General features: G+C 39.3%; 2 protein-coding genes across 9 annotated transcripts in view; both read left to right on the forward strand.

The window, feature by feature from the left end:
* Nucleotides 1-5,600: 5,600 nt before the first annotated feature.
* On the forward strand, nucleotides 5,601-10,412 carry LOC106954818 (protein Hook homolog 2-like). The gene is made up of 5 exons (XM_015044603.1): nucleotides 5,601-5,880; nucleotides 6,810-6,892; nucleotides 8,234-8,306; nucleotides 8,406-8,456; nucleotides 10,204-10,412. The coding sequence occupies exons 1-5, from the start codon at nucleotides 5,836-5,838 to the stop codon at nucleotides 10,381-10,383; spliced, it is 432 nt and encodes a 143-aa protein (XP_014900089.1). The 5' UTR covers nucleotides 5,601-5,835; the 3' UTR covers nucleotides 10,384-10,412.
* A 692-nt stretch (nucleotides 10,413-11,104) lies between these two features.
* Nucleotides 11,105-15,956, forward strand: part of LOC106954820 (protein Hook homolog 2-like) — a 19,786-nt gene continuing 14,934 nt past the window's right edge. For 2 of the 8 annotated variants that reach the window (XM_015044605.1, XM_015044607.1), the window contains exons 1-5: nucleotides 11,105-11,371; nucleotides 12,301-12,383; nucleotides 13,725-13,797; nucleotides 13,897-13,947; nucleotides 15,696-15,828. In XM_015044605.1, the coding sequence (XP_014900091.1) occupies nucleotides 11,327-11,371; nucleotides 12,301-12,383; nucleotides 13,725-13,797; nucleotides 13,897-13,947; nucleotides 15,696-15,828 (385 nt within the window). In that variant the 5' untranslated portion in view covers nucleotides 11,105-11,326. The remainder of the gene's footprint in view (nucleotides 11,372-12,300; nucleotides 12,384-13,724; nucleotides 13,798-13,896; nucleotides 13,948-15,695; nucleotides 15,829-15,956) is intronic. The other 6 variants (XM_015044609.1, XM_015044610.1, XM_015044606.1 and 3 more) reach the window with 5 other exon arrangements.

Here is a 15,956-nt window from a genome sequence, read left to right on the forward strand (position 1 = left end):
CACTTGTTACCCGTCTGCTGTGACTCACTCGTGCTGGCCATGTGCTGCCTGTTTTGGTGAGTTAGACAGAGAGAGAGGGGTGAGGTCCTGAAACAGAAAGCGATACTGAGAGAGGGGTTTATCAAAAACACAAACAGAGGGGGTAAACCGAAACCTGGAGTGAGAGTGAGAACACACTGATTTTTTTATTTTTTTATTTTTCAAAAACTGTTAACGCGTGACATCTGCTGACACAACACAGCTGATCTCTCCTCCTCCTGGCCTCTTGTGGGTATCTAGGTTATTTGGCGTTGCTCATGTTGTAGCTCTAGAGGCGCAGACACAACAACTGGGAGTCACAAAGCAGCTAACTGGTTGCACATTCCTACTCTAACGCACGCCGTCATGTCTAACGCGAGTGAGACTCCAGAACTGATTTTTTTTTTTCTTTTTTTTTAACAAAGTAAACACCCTGTTAATGGATTAACAGCCAAGTAGCTGTTTGCATGCGCGGATTATTACACGTACACTCCCTGCCAGGTTAGCAAGAGGCACGGTTGTCACTGGAGACATAAATCTTTGGTTTGAGTGGGAGGAGGAACACAGCTGATAAAGCAGGAACGGTCGTAAATCTCATGCTTTTTTTTTTTTTGCGTCTTGTTTTGCATGTTCGAACAGAGCGTAGTTGCATGCGTGACCTCATGTCTGGAAAAGGAGCTCTAGAGTCAGACTGCTGGGTGTTTCTCACCTCCTGCTGCGTGCCCTTGCTTATTTTTGTGGTCTATCCATCTCTGTTCTGTGGGTTTGTTGTTTTTCCTTTTTTTTTTTTTTTCCCCCAGTGACACCTGGGAAACAAATTGCATGCCAACACATTCCAGCTCCAAGTGTCTGGGATCAGCCATGCTTATAACAATGGTCTAAGGATGAGTCGAGGAGCCTGATCAGGCCGTAAGGATCTGCAAAAACACGTTAGGGGTCATGTGAACCACTACTCTAATATACGTCTTTTAGTATAAGACGTATCTTAAAAAACCTTCAAGAGTTTTGCTTCTATTTAAAAATGTTTATATAGTTTGCAAACAGGTGCTTCTGGACACACAAGTGAACATACTTTAAAATGAAATTTTCCAAATACAGTAACTTAGGTGTTTGTTCGCACATTTAACGAAGAAAATAATGTAAAATTTATGGGAATTTTCTGTTGTAAGGTGCATTTCTTTAACCATCTGTTTACAGATATCTGTAGAGTGTGCATTTTCCTGCAACCTTGGTAAAAATCTGGAAAAAGCTTTAAAATAACTTAATATTCAATTGCAACAGCATCATCTCAAACTTTATCCTTTAATTTGAATACATTTATTGAAAAAAAAATTATGTTTGACTGGGTTTATACAGAATATGACATGACACAGAGGCTTATCTGGGGGAAGACCCAGTTTATCCTTAGCCACACACACAGGGAAACAAACGCTCCAAAGCTCAGAACTAGTAAAGAGTGACCACCAGGGGTCACCAAAGCTATAACTATTAGACATTTTCTGCAAGCCAACTGAGGGTCTGCATGGTGCAGAGCTAGCTTTGTCTCTTTGTCGCTATTCTGCTAATGTAAAACAAACACACAAAAAACACAATTTCACAATTGCTGTGTTTCCATTAAATAAGAAAAGCAACTAAAATCTCGTGATTAACTTTGTTCATGCGATAAGTCATTAAGAAACTTGCGGCGCTATCGTGCTGCAGCTGCCTCCTGTCGTTTTCTGCTTCGTGGCAACATCTGGTTGTTGATCATGTGACTCGTGTGATGCGGGGAAAAAAGTGTTTCCATTTTAATTTTGTGGAAATAAACCAATTTCAACACAGCCAAACAAAAAACAAAAAAAAATAAACACTTGAATTTAGCGTACAAAATTTTATATTTTTGGAATTGGAGTGTTTCCATTTAGCAAATGTATTTTTAAATATTGCAAATATATGATCAGTGGAAACGCAGCTACTGTTGCCTTGCAGTATGAAGATTTCTCCGGAAACCTATACGGGGGTACTAGAAAAGAGTGGACTTAACGAATCACCAAAGTCTCCTCAACAACCATTAGTCACTTTATTAACGGCAACCAGCTATTTGTGGGCGATGCCAAAGAATCTTTTCTGTCCCACCAACACAAGTGTAAATATGTGGAGTTTCCAGAGCGCAAGAGGCTTAGTGGGCAAAGCAGGCGCTCCATGTTCCAAGAACGTTTTCCGTAACACAGTCATCATAGGTTTGACTTCAAGTCCAAGGTTATTTGCTGCAACTCCTCAATTTCCTGTCATGTTATTGAGCAATAAACCAGGAGTTACTAAATGTTCCTGGGACTATAACCAGGTGCTTTGGTCAGATGAGACTAATCTGGCTGAACTTTAAGGTAACCGTTGCTCCACTTGGGTTTGGTGTGAAACTAAATATGAATATGTTAGAAAGCACCACTTTGAAGTACGGTGGAGGACCTGTGATGCCACCAGCATTTCCGTCCCAAAGGTCGATGGAACTTTGATAAAGTGCCGGGTGCTGTGAGACTTTCCTCTACCGGTAAACTGAGAACGAGTCACTGTCGGGGTCAGTTAGCAGGATATTGATCCATAACCTATGGTCAAAATCATCAGAGAAATTGATTAACAGACACAAAAGCCACATTTTGTACATTTAGAGGCTGTTGTTTCTACTTAGCAGACGACATCCTGCTAGGAGAACCTTGATACGATACCATTTATCGTATCGTGATACATTTCTTATCATGATAAAAAAAAAATTTGTTATTGTCACGACAAATCAAGTGCTGTTTACATCTCCCAAAAAAACTACCTGCACTGTCGAGATTATTTTCACTATTTTCTCTGATGTTTATTCACTAATCATCAATAAATATCAATGAATTTGAAAATGTGATAAAATACAGATATTGTGAACAGATTAGTGATAAAAATCACACTTCTTTATGTTATTCAAGACTAGTACTTGTGTTGTTGTTGTGCAATGTAGTCTCAAATACAGTAACCTAAAAAAATAAAAGCAATAAATAGTTCTTATCATCATCTTTACCGTTATCACAACAGCATCACAAAATATCGTGACAAAGCTTTGAGTTCATAACACTCACCCCTCATTCTACACACTGAGAGATATTGATCTCTTAAACAAGTGGTTTAGGTGTCATTATCATGATGTGAAAAACGTTGATTCTTTGCAGCTTGCTCTTAAAGAATTGTTTTCTTCTTTTTTTTTCTTTAGAAGAAGAAGAAGAAAAGCGGAACCATCCTCATTTTTTCCCCCCACACTACAAAACCGCAAACTTCGAAATAAGATATAATTGCTCAATCTTAGCTGCCGGCCCTGCTACCTCCACCCTTCTGGTTCCCCCCCAGAGGGAAGCAAGTGCGTCAGAGAGGGGTTGGAAAAGAGGAGAAGTGCAGCTTTTCGACTTTCAGGAAGGAAACGCATCTGGAGAATAAGGAAAGAGAGAACGGGTGAAAAGAGGAATTAGACCGGAGGAAGGGGTAGCCGGCCAAAAATAGTGAGCCTCTGCCTTGCCAGTGGCCCTCCCACACCTCCCGCCACTTAGGACTTAGTCAGCCTTGACCTGCTCCTTAGTGAGTGACTAAGTTCTCCACTGTACTCCTCCACCCCCACCTGGAATCACGAACCTCACTTCCTTCAGGGTGCTCCAACTTGAGAACCGTCACTCTTTTGACACTGCTCTTTCTGGACCCCACTTTTGTGTTTGTGTGTGTGTGTGTGTGTGTGTGTGTGTGTGTGTTTGTGAGAGACTCAGCCAACATGTCGTTGGCTGAAAATAACCAAACGTGTGCGAACAATAAAACCAATTCAAAGAATTTTGGGGCATTTTTAGTGCACCAAACCTAGAGAGACAGATTGAAGACACTGCAGCTGGATCCGGTGAAACGCATCGGGTAAACCTTTGCATTCCTCGGGTTACAGAACCTTCTGGAAAAACAGGAACTCCAGCCACACAAATATGGTAAAGCCAGATATTAGGCCACAAACTGACCCGACCGGTTTGGATGGCGAAGGACAGGAAACAAGGTCGACAGTTCACCTCACGCAGGTGTTCACATCACACGGTGGACTTGGCGCAAACCTGCGGTTTTTGGGTTTGGCAAAAGCAAACAGGAAAGAAGTGGGCAGAGTTTCAGCGAGATTGGCTACTGCAGTTTGATTTGTGACAGGAACTTCAGACTGCAGGAAGGAGGCAGGAGTGGACCGTGAGACACGGAGACCGGAGTGGAAAGGGTGTACGTGTGGAACGGCATGTTGGTATTACAGGAGGGGAGGAATCTGACAGAAACCTGTGAAAAGTCTGCCACGCTGGAAATCCCAAAGTGTTGTGAAACAGTCAGGAATTTCAAAATGAAAACATTTTAAGTTTATCTATAACACATGCTCCTTCCAAAAGCCATAAGCTTTAATATGTATTACATCAGAACTTTCTGGAATAGACCCACACAGTGTAGCAGAAGAGAGTGAAGTGGACGGAAAATGATGCATGTTTCCTTTTTTTATTTGTTTTTCAAAAAAATAAAATTGTGTGTCAGATGTATATTCAGAGTCCTAATTGTGATAATCCCACAATGAAAAAAGAATGACTAATTAGCATGTAGCCTTCACCAGAGTGTTATTAAACCTCATTGTGAATCCAGCCTCAAACAGCATCATGAAGACCGAGGAACACACAGGACAGGTGGTGGTAGCATCATGCTGTGGGGATCAGTTCTCACGCAGGGACAGCAGGAAAACTGGGGATACAGATGCAGCTAACCGCCCAACTGGGGAAACTAAAAGGTCAAGTTTGGTTAAAAAATAAAATAAAATAAAATAAAAAAACTCTGTACATCCTCCTGAATGTGATAGATAGATAGATAGATAGATAGATAGATAGATAGATAGATAGATAGATAGATAGATAGATAGATAGATAGATAGATAGATAGATAGATAGAAGTTGTGCAACATGCAGCTGTATAAACCCACTGTCAACTAGAGCCATCCAGTGGTGCTTTAAGGGAATTAAAAAAACATGGAAAGAATTAAACACTGGATTTGGCAATAAGAACGTATCTGAATATGAAAAGAGTATGTTTTTGTCTTTTAACATCCCCATCTCATCCAGATTTTCTTGAAATTTCGTTTTTTGCTGACTGAATAGAAATGTGGTTGTTTTTTCGGTCTTTTATGCATCTCCTCTCTCTTCAGCCATTTCTTGCAGTGGATTGTAACATTCTAAACGTCAATTAAATTTTATTTAGGGATTTAGGGGCCTAAATTTTATTTGATAAAGTAGCCAGTAATTTTACTCAAGAGTAGCGGCAGGCTACTTCATCATAATATTGCAAATTAAGACAAAATGTAGAAAAGTTCCGGGGTATGAATACATTTTTAAAATAGAGTAAACCCGAAATGTCTTAATGAAAGCTCCTATTTATTTTTCTTTTTCATTAGATTTTTTTTTCTATATTTCAATTGACAACATCTCGGTAAATTAAGCAGGTAAAAATAAGACATAACGTTTAAATCCACCTCATTTTTAGTGCGTTCAAACCTGACTGAACCGACGGCATCACTCTCAAATTACCATCATTTACTGAGACCAGACACGCTGACCCCGTAGCACAAGCCGTTTCCATGGGAACGGTCCTCATACGGAAGCTCGCGTGGATAACAGAGGGAGGGAGTGAAACGCGAATCGGACGGGAGGCAGCGCTCAGAGGCCTGACGTGGAAGGTGTCAGGACCGGAGAAACAAACTCCTGAGCAACAGAACCGGCGAAGGTCCAGTCGGCCTGTCGCTTCACGCCACTCGGCAGCATGAGTCTGGATAAAGCAAAGCTGTGCGACTCGCTGTTGACCTGGGTAAGTCTGAAGTTAGCGAGGTTTCCGAGCGAGGCTAACCTGCCCCGGGGCTAACAGGTGACAGCAGGTGTTCGGCAAATTCACGTAAATTAATTCCTGTGGTAAAACAGAACGTTCTGTTTTACTCTCTGTGATAACATACAAGCAGTTACTAGTTCTTGGAAACGGTGTTAAGTGCTCTTCAGTCAAGCTAACGAGCTGTAAACAAAGTGAGCAATATGGTCTTAGAGGTCTGCTTACCAAAGCAAAGTTAGCTGTTAAACAAACAAACCCAAACGACTTGGCGTAAGCTTCCAACATGCTAAACTTTCCTTTAAAGCTCAGAGAAAACCCACTTGTTGTTTGGCTCTTCCCCAAAGAGTAACGTGACACACTGAGCACAAGTTGGTATTAATTGACAAAATCGACTATTAATACCAAGTCTGGTATTGTTATTAATACCAGGCTTGGTATTAATAGCAAGTCTGCAGTAGAGTTTTAAAATCTTTTATTAAAAATGAATGTAAAGGAACCGGTTTGAGTCACTTTCATTAAGAACTACTGTTTTGTTGAACCTCTGTTGCAGACTGAAGTTCTAATATAAAATTTGATATATTTAAGCTTTAAAGAGAAATACGTTTGAGTATTTGGGGATTTGAGATTCATACCTCTTTGTGCTTTTGCAAACTGCTCTGTTTTGTCTTTCTTTCTGCCTCCGTTTGTTATAAAGTAATCAAATGTGCCCCAAAGATTAATTTTTTTTTTCTGGTAATTTCTGGCTGAATTTAGTTTCAAACTGTGTATTTGAAACAAAATACACAGTTTGATTTGGTTCATATTTTGTAGGACCCAAATGACGTTGTAGTAATTTCAAAGCAGCTGGTTTGCAGCTGTATGGTTAAGTTTATATAAAGCGACTCATGTTAACATTTTAATGTTTTTATTCTCAGTTGCAGACATTTCAGGTCCCGTCATGTGATAACAAGCACGATCTAATGAGTGGAGTGGCCATTGCTCACGTACTCCACAGAATGTAAGCATTACATACTTATAGACTTTATGCTCTTCTGATTTGTGTAAAGGAAGAACTTAAATCAAATCTTTTTAAAAATCCAACTAATTTACAGTTCTGCTGAGAAGTTTGCATCCTCTTCTTTGTCAGTACAAATGGATGACTGTCTCTGAATTCTTAAACCTCTGCTCAAATTGAAAGCTAGATTATTGAAACTTTGATACAATCAAAGTTTGTATCAAAGCTTCCCTCATTCCTATGGAAGATTTATGGAATAAGCTTTAATTAGGTTGGACCAAATCCAGAAAACCAACCATTCTAAATGAGGTCTACCATTTCTCAATAAAGGTCAAATATTCAATCAGAACTTTATCAGAATGTTTTTAATGACTATCATATGTGTATATTTGAAACATGTACATATAATATTGGCCCAGTGTGGGATGGAATTTCTTTTACATACATTTACACTTGTATAATTATTCAAGCCTGGGTAAAAAATGGTTCTAATTAAGAGTGAACCAATTTCTGTTCGATCACTGATATTTTAAAAGCTTGATTTCGATTTTAGCCGATGCAGATTGTTGTTTTATCTTTTTGTTTTGTTTTTGTCTCATTTTAACGGCAAAATCATTAAAGGTCTTTTCACACCTGATAGTCCAGTAGATTCGGTTCAATTGGGAACCAAAGTTGCAACATTTGTTACATTTTCAGCTGGTGTGGTTCTCTTTCACACCACATTGTGTCAAACAAGCCAGACCTTTTGAAAAACCTGTTCCCCTCCTCACCTGCGGTGGCGCTGCACCAAGATCTGCTCAAGGATGTGATGCATAATTCTCTGAAGAAGACACTGAGCACAACTTCTTCCTTGACGAAATGTAAACTAAAATGTAGAGGCGTCATATTTTACTGATTGTAGGACTTCTCTTTAGTTGTTGGTAAAAGACAACGAGCCATTTCTCCTGCTAGAATTAGAATATTGTGTTTGTTTTAGTTGTATTTACCCAGAATGCCCTGTGCTGTAGTCCGCGTCCTGCTTTTGGAGCTGTCTCCGTTTCACTTGGCATTCACGTATGCATTTGAATCAAGACCTTGGCTTGTAGGAAAAAGTTTTTTTTGGTCTACGTCTGAGCAGCTAGCTTAAAAATGTTCTAACATCAAAGCTGTTGTTCCACTTTAGGACACTTTGACTTTTTTTTCTCCCCTTCTCATTATTAGCTTGTCATGTAGCTTTAATGAGCATCTTTACTTGAATGCTACAGTGTTTAAAAGAACAAAGGCTGTGTTGCTGCTGCTGCTTCCTGTGGATTATGATGTCCAGAGAGATGTACTGTGACTGCAGCTCTGCGTTCTCGTTAACAGAGACCCCTCTTGGTTTAATGAGACGTGGCTTGGCAGGATCAAGGAGGAGAGCGAGGCCAACTGGCGCCTTAAAGTAACGTTTGAAGAGCTGCAGAACATCCTTTCTGTTTTTGTTGTCTTTGACTAAAACTAAAAAAAATCACAGTGCCATCTCCTGTTTCTGTTTTTCTAGGTCAGCAACTTGAAGAAGGTCCTGAAAAGCATGCTGGAGTATTACCATGATGTAAGATGTTTGTTTTTTTAATCAGTTCATCTCAGTGAATCAGAATATCATCAAAAGTTAATCTAGTTCAGTGATTTAATTCAAAACAGGAAGCTTATATTGTTTATAATCATTCCAGACAAATTGATATTTGAAATGTTTTTTTTTTTGGCTTTGTTGTCTCTCATCTTCTGTACATTACTCAAAGGTTTAGGAAGGTTTGCTGGCCAGTCGAACACCGTAGCTGCATTACAGATGTGCTCAAAACTTTGTCGATATTCTGCTAATATTGAAAAAGAAATCACAATTTTGCAATTGTGGTGCTTTCGTTAAATTACAAACACAATTAAAATCACATATTAATACGTTTATTCATGCTTTAAAGGGGTAGTGGCGTTAAGTGAAACCGACTTTTTTTGAGCTTTACATGTTATATTGTTACTCCCTTATCAAAAACATACTTGGAGTGTTGCTTTGATTCGTTCATGGATGTTTGAGGAATCTTTTAATCTCCATGGCAACCATTTAGCTGTGCAAAACGCTTGGGTGGACCCCAAAACTTTAGAATTCACAATGTTTTAAAGCTGTGGTCTCTGTTGCTCGTGTTGTGTTCACATTTTCTACTAATCAGTCTTTCTCAAACTGTGGTCCCCAGACCACTGGTGGTCCGCGGGCGAGGTGCGAGGTACTGCATGTGAACGAGCGTTTATTTCCCGTGACGTGAGCTGAAAGTGTGATGCTACAGCTAGGTTACCAAAGGATTGTGTTATAAGTAATGATGGAAAACTGGCTTAAAGCCGGGTCACTCAAAATAAACGAAAAGCTGCAGAAAGCGGTGGAAAGAAAACTCCAGGAATATTATATGATCAGAGGAAACTAAGTGATAGCTGCTGTGGAATTCCTTTGAACATTTTTAATTAAAAAGGATGTAATTAAATTAATTAAATACAATTGATAGAAATTGGTTGGATTATTTTTATATTTATAGGTGGTGAAAATGTTTGTTTGTTTTTTGTTTCTTCTACAGCAACTCAAGTCTATTTTACTTTAACTGTGCTTCTTAATCACAAATAGCCCTAAATGTTATACACATAACACTTCTTTGACGTCATTGGAAAGTTTAGACTTCACACTTTCAGAATCTGTAAATGACTCAAAATGCCCAAGTAGATGGGTCTTCATGTTCAAGACTTTGTTGTGGCCCATCACTTTTACCAAACAGCACCACTCTTCTCATCAGGAATGAACAAACAAAACAACAATATGTGAGTTAAGAGACTAATATGTTCATTTCAGGTTGAATTTTATATTTAGATGTGTTATCACGGGGCCAGTTTCAGGTTAGGTGGCAGATCCAGGTGACTGTTTGTTAAATGGGTTAAGTGTTTCTCGGCCTGAAAAGGTTTGAGAACGCCGGCTTAGATCTGTTAGCCGTTAGCGCAGTTAGCAGCTACGTTTTGTGGCCACTGTTCATTGGACTAAGGTCAGTCCCAGCGGTCTTCTCCATGACTTGACATGGCCGTAATATTTCTATAAAAAAACTTTTTTTTGTTGTTTTATATAATACTCTACACTCCATATAAACGAATGAGTTTCCATCAGCTGTAAGCCATGTTTTCAAATTGAAAAACTGCAAAAAATAAAAAAAACCTTTTGACAATGTTGTGATTCTTTGAGATGCGCCCCCCACCCCCTTACGTCTCTACTTCTGTTTGGTTCATGGCTGTGCTTGGACATGTGACCTTTGACCTTTGTGTGTCGCGGCCAGGTGCTCAGTCAGCAGGTGTCCGACGAGCATTTACCAGACGTGAACCTCATAGGCGAGCTGGGAGACGTGACGGAGCTGGGCAAGCTGCTGCAGCTCGTGTTGGGCTGCGCCGTCAGCTGCGAAAAGAAACAAGGTAAAAAAAAAATAAACAAAATCCACACGTCAACCTGTGAGGAATGATCCACAAGATTATTTTAACTCTCGTGAACGACGCTCCCCCCCTTTCGGGCCNCCCCTCCTCGGCCATANTACTACATATATNTGTGCAACATGCAGCTGTATAAACCCACTGTCAACTAGAGCCATCCAGTGGTGCTTTAAGGGAATTAAAAAAACATGGAAAGAATTAAACACTGGATTTGGCAATAAGAACGTATCTGAATATGAAAAGAGTATGTTTTTGTCTTTTAACATCCCCATCTCATCCAGATTTTCTTGAAATTTCGTTTTTTGCTGACTGAATAGAAATGTGGTTGTTTTTTCGGTCTTTTATGCATCTCCTCTCTCTTCAGCCATTTCTTGCAGTGGATTGTAACATTCTAAACGTCAATTAAATTTTATTTAGGGATTTAGGGGCCTAAATTTTATTTGATAAAGTAGCCAGTAATTTTACTCAAGAGTAGCGGCAGGCTACTTCATCATAATATTGCAAATTAAGACAAAATGTAGAAAAGTTCCGGGGTATGAATACATTTTTAAAATAGAGTAAACCCGAAATGTCTTAATGAAAGCTCCTATTTATTTTTCTTTTTCATTAGATTTTTTTTTCTATATTTCAATTGACAACATCTCGGTAAATTAAGCAGGTAAAAATAAGACATAACGTTTAAATCCACCTCATTTTTAGTGCGTTCAAACCTGACTGAACCGACGGCATCACTCTCAAATTACCATCATTTACTGAGACCAGACACGCTGACCCCGTAGCACAAGCCGTTTCCATGGGAACGGTCCTCATACGGAAGCTCGCGTGGATAACAGAGGGAGGGAGTGAAACGCGAATCGGACGGGAGGCAGCGCTCAGAGGCCTGACGTGGAAGGTGTCAGGACCGGAGAAACAAACTCCTGAGCAACAGAACCGGCGAAGGTCCAGTCGGCCTGTCGCTTCACGCCACTCGGCAGCATGAGTCTGGATAAAGCAAAGCTGTGCGACTCGCTGTTGACCTGGGTAAGTCTGAAGTTAGCGAGGTTTCCGAGCGAGGCTAACCTGCCCCGGGGCTAACAGGTGACAGCAGGTGTTCGGCAAATTCACGTAAATTAATTCCTGTGGTAAAACAGAACGTTCTGTTTTACTCTCTGTGATAACATACAAGCAGTTACTAGTTCTTGGAAACGGTGTTAAGTGCTCTTCAGTCAAGCTAACGAGCTGTAAACAAAGTGAGCAATATGGTCTTAGAGGTCTGCTTACCAAAGCAAAGTTAGCTGTTAAACAAACAAACCCAAACGACTTGGCGTAAGCTTCCAACATGCTAAACTTTCCTTTAAAGCTCAGAGAAAACCCACTTGTTGTTTGGCTCTTCCCCAAAGAGTAACGTGACACACTGAGCACAAGTTGGTATTAATTGACAAAATCGACTATTAATACCAAGTCTGGTATTGTTATTAATACCAGGCTTGGTATTAATAGCAAGTCTGCAGTAGAGTTTTAAAATCTTTTATTAAAAATGAATGTAAAGGAACCGGTTTGAGTCACTTTCATTAAGAACTACTGTTTTGTTGAACCTCTGTTGCAGACTGAAGTTCTAATATAAAATTTGATATATTTAAGCTTTAAAGAGAAATACGTTTGAGTATTTGGGGATTTGAGATTCATACCTCTTTGTGCTTTTGCAAACTGCTCTGTTTTGTCTTTCTTTCTGCCTCCGTTTGTTATAAAGTAATCAAATGTGCCCCAAAGATTAATTTTTTTTTTCTGGTAATTTCTGGCTGAATTTAGTTTCAAACTGTGTATTTGAAACAAAATACACAGTTTGATTTGGTTCATATTTTGTAGGACCCAAATGACGTTGTAGTAATTTCAAAGCAGCTGGTTTGCAGCTGTATGGTTAAGTTTATATAAAGCGACTCATGTTAACATTTTAATGTTTTTATTCTCAGTTGCAGACATTTCAGGTCCCGTCATGTGATAACAAGCACGATCTAATGAGTGGAGTGGCCATTGCTCACGTACTCCACAGAATGTAAGCATTACATACTTATAGACTTTATGCTCTTCTGATTTGTGTAAAGGAAGAACTTAAATCAAATCTTTTTAAAAATCCAACTAATTTACAGTTCTGCTGAGAAGTTTGCATCCTCTTCTTTGTCAGTACAAATGGATGACTGTCTCTGAATTCTTAAACCTCTGCTCAAATTGAAAGCTAGATTATTGAAACTTTGATACAATCAAAGTTTGTATCAAAGCTTCCCTCATTCCTATGGAAGATTTATGGAATAAGCTTTAATTAGGTTGGACCAAATCCAGAAAACCAACCATTCTAAATGAGGTCTACCATTTCTCAATAAAGGTCAAATATTCAATCAGAACTTTATCAGAATGTTTTTAATGACTATCATATGTGTATATTTGAAACATGTACATATAATATTGGCCCAGTGTGGGATGGAATTTCTTTTACATACATTTACACTTGTATAATTATTCAAGCCTGGGTAAAAAATGGTTCTAATTAAGAGTGAACCAATTTCTGTTCGATCACTGATATTTTAAAAGCTTGATTTCGATTTTAGCCGATGCAGATTGTTGTTTTATCTTTTTGTTTTGTTTTTGTCTCATTTTAACGGCAAAATCATTAAAGGTCTTTTCACACCTGATAGTCCAGTAGATTCGGTTCAATTGGGAACCAAAGTTGCAACATTTGTTACATTTTCAGCTGGTGTGGTTCTCTTTCACACCACATTGTGTCAAACAAGCCAGACCTTTTGAAAAACCTGTTCCCCTCCTCACCTGCGGTGGCGCTGCACCAAGATCTGCTCAAGGATGTGATGCATAATTCTCTGAAGAAGACACTGAGCACAACTTCTTCCTTGACGAAATGTAAACTAAAATGTAGAGGCGTCATATTTTACTGATTGTAGGACTTCTCTTTAGTTGTTGGTAAAAGACAACGAGCCATTTCTCCTGCTAGAATTAGAATATTGTGTTTGTTTTAGTTGTATTTACCCAGAATGCCCTGTGCTGTAGTCCGCGTCCTGCTTTTGGAGCTGTCTCCGTTTCACTTGGCATTCACGTATGCATTTGAATCAAGACCTTGGCTTGTAGGAAAAAGTTTTTTTTGGTCTACGTCTGAGCAGCTAGCTTAAAAATGTTCTAACATCAAAGCTGTTGTTCCACTTTAGGACACTTTGACTTTTTTTTCTCCCCTTCTCATTATTAGCTTGTCATGTAGCTTTAATGAGCATCTTTACTTGAATGCTACAGTGTTTAAAAGAACAAAGGCTGTGTTGCTGCTGCTGCTTCCTGTGGATTATGATGTCCAGAGAGATGTACTGTGACTGCAGCTCTGCGTTCTCGTTAACAGAGACCCCTCTTGGTTTAATGAGACGTGGCTTGGCAGGATCAAGGAGGAGAGCGAGGCCAACTGGCGCCTTAAAGTAACGTTTGAAGAGCTGCAGAACATCCTTTCTGTTTTTGTTGTCTTTGACTAAAACTAAAAAAAATCACAGTGCCATCTCCTGTTTCTGTTTTTCTAGGTCAGCAACTTGAAGAAGGTCCTGAAAAGCATGCTGGAGTATTACCATGATGTAAGATGTTTGTTTTTTTAATCAGTTCATCTCAGTGAATCAGAATATCATCAAAAGTTAATCTAGTTCAGTGATTTAATTCAAAACAGGAAGCTTATATTGTTTATAATCATTCCAGACAAATTGATATTTGAAATGTTTTTTTTTTTTGGCTTTGTTGTCTCTCATCTTCTGTACATTACTCAAAGGTTTAGGAAGGTTTGCTGGCCAGTCGAACACCGTAGCTGCATTACAGATGTGCTCAAAACTTTGTCGATATTCTGCTAATATTGAAAAAGAAATCACAATTTTGCAATTGTGGTGCTTTCGTTAAATTACAAACACAATTAAAATCACATATTAATACGTTTATTCATGCTTTAAAGGGGTAGTGGCGTTAAGTGAAACCGACTTTTTTTGAGCTTTACATGTTATATTGTTACTCCCTTATCAAAAACATACTTGGAGTGTTGCTTTGATTCGTTCATGGATGTTTGAGGAATCTTTTAATCTCCATGGCAACCATTTAGCTGTGCAAAACGCTTGGGTGGACCCCAAAACTTTAGAATTCACAATGTTTTAAAGCTGTGGTCTCTGTTGCTCGTGTTGTGTTCACATTTTCTACTAATCAGTCTTTCTCAAACTGTGGTCCCCAGACCACTGGTGGTCCGCGGGCGAGGTGCGAGGTACTGCATGTGAACGAGCGTTTATTTCCCGTGACGTGAGCTGAAAGTGTGATGCTACAGCTAGGTTACCAAAGGATTGTGTTATAAGTAATGATGGAAAACTGGCTTAAAGCCGGGTCACTCAAAATAAACGAAAAGCTGCAGAAAGCGGTGGAAAGAAAACTCCAGGAATATTATATGATCAGAGGAAACTAAGTGATAGCTGCTGTGGAATTCCTTTGAACATTTTTAATTAAAAAGGATGTAATTAAATTAATTAAATACAATTGATAGAAATTGGTTGGATTATTTTTATATTTATAGGTGGTGAAAATGTTTGTTTGTTTTTTGTTTCTTCTACAGCAACTCAAGTCTATTTTACTTTAACTGTGCTTCTTAATCACAAATAGCCCTAAATGTTATACACATAACACTTCTTTGACGTCATTGGAAAGTTTAGACTTCACACTTTCAGAATCTGTAAATGACTCAAAATGCCCAAGTAGATGGGTCTTCATGTTCAAGACTTTGTTGTGGCCCATCACTTTTACCAAACAGCACCACTCTTCTCATCAGGAATGAACAAACAAAACAACAATATGTGAGTTAAGAGACTAATATGTTCATTTCAGGTTGAATTTTATATTTAGATGTGTTATCACGGGGCCAGTTTCAGGTTAGGTGGCAGATCCAGGTGACTGTTTGTTAAATGGGTTAAGTGTTTCTCGGCCTGAAAAGGTTTGAGAACGCCGGCTTAGATCTGTTAGCCGTTAGCGCAGTTAGCAGCTACGTTTTGTGGCCACTGTTCATTGGACTAAGGTCAGTCCCAGCGGTCTTCTCCATGACTTGACATGGCCGTAATATTTCTATAAAAAAACTTTTTTTTGTTGTTTTATATAATACTCTACACTCCATATAAACGAATGAGTTTCCATCAGCTGTAAGCCATGTTTTCAAATTGAAAAACTGCAAAAAATAAAAAAAACCTTTTGACAATGTTGTGATTCTTTGAGATGCGCCCCCCACCCCCTTACGTCTCTACTTCTGTTTGGTTCATGGCTGTGCTTGGACATGTGACCTTTGACCTTTGTGTGTCGCGGCCAGGTGCTCAGTCAGCAGGTGTCCGACGAGCATTTACCAGACGTGAACCTCATAGGCGAGCTGGGAGACGTGACGGAGCTGGGCAAGCTGCTGCAGCTCGTGTTGGGCTGCGCCGTCAGCTGCGAAAAGAAACAAGGTAAAAAAAAAATAAACAAAATCCACACGTCAACCTGTGAGGAATGATCCACAAGATTATTTTAACTCTCGTGAACGACGCTCCCCCCCTTTCGGGCCNCCCCTCCTCGGCCATANTACTACATATAT

Source organism: Poecilia latipinna, unplaced genomic scaffold, assembly GCF_001443285.1.
Source record: "Poecilia latipinna isolate Pla-1442-1.1 unplaced genomic scaffold, P_latipinna-1.0 Scaffold683, whole genome shotgun sequence".
NCBI lineage: Eukaryota > Metazoa > Chordata > Actinopteri > Cyprinodontiformes > Poeciliidae > Poecilia > Poecilia latipinna.

What these genes read in the sequence shown, in the direction of transcription:
- LOC106954818 (XM_015044603.1), top strand. Translation starts at nt 5,836, where the DNA reads ATGAGTCTGGATAAAGCAAAGCTGTGCGACTCGCTGTTGACCTGG. An exon ending in GCTCACGTACTCCACAGAAT is followed by an intron (nt 6,893 to 8,233) that starts GTAAGCATTACA and finishes TCTCGTTAACAG; the next exon opens with AGACCCCTCTTGGTTTAATG. An exon ending in TGCTGGAGTATTACCATGAT is followed by an intron (nt 8,457 to 10,203) that starts GTAAGATGTTTG and finishes TGTCGCGGCCAG; the next exon opens with GTGCTCAGTCAGCAGGTGTC.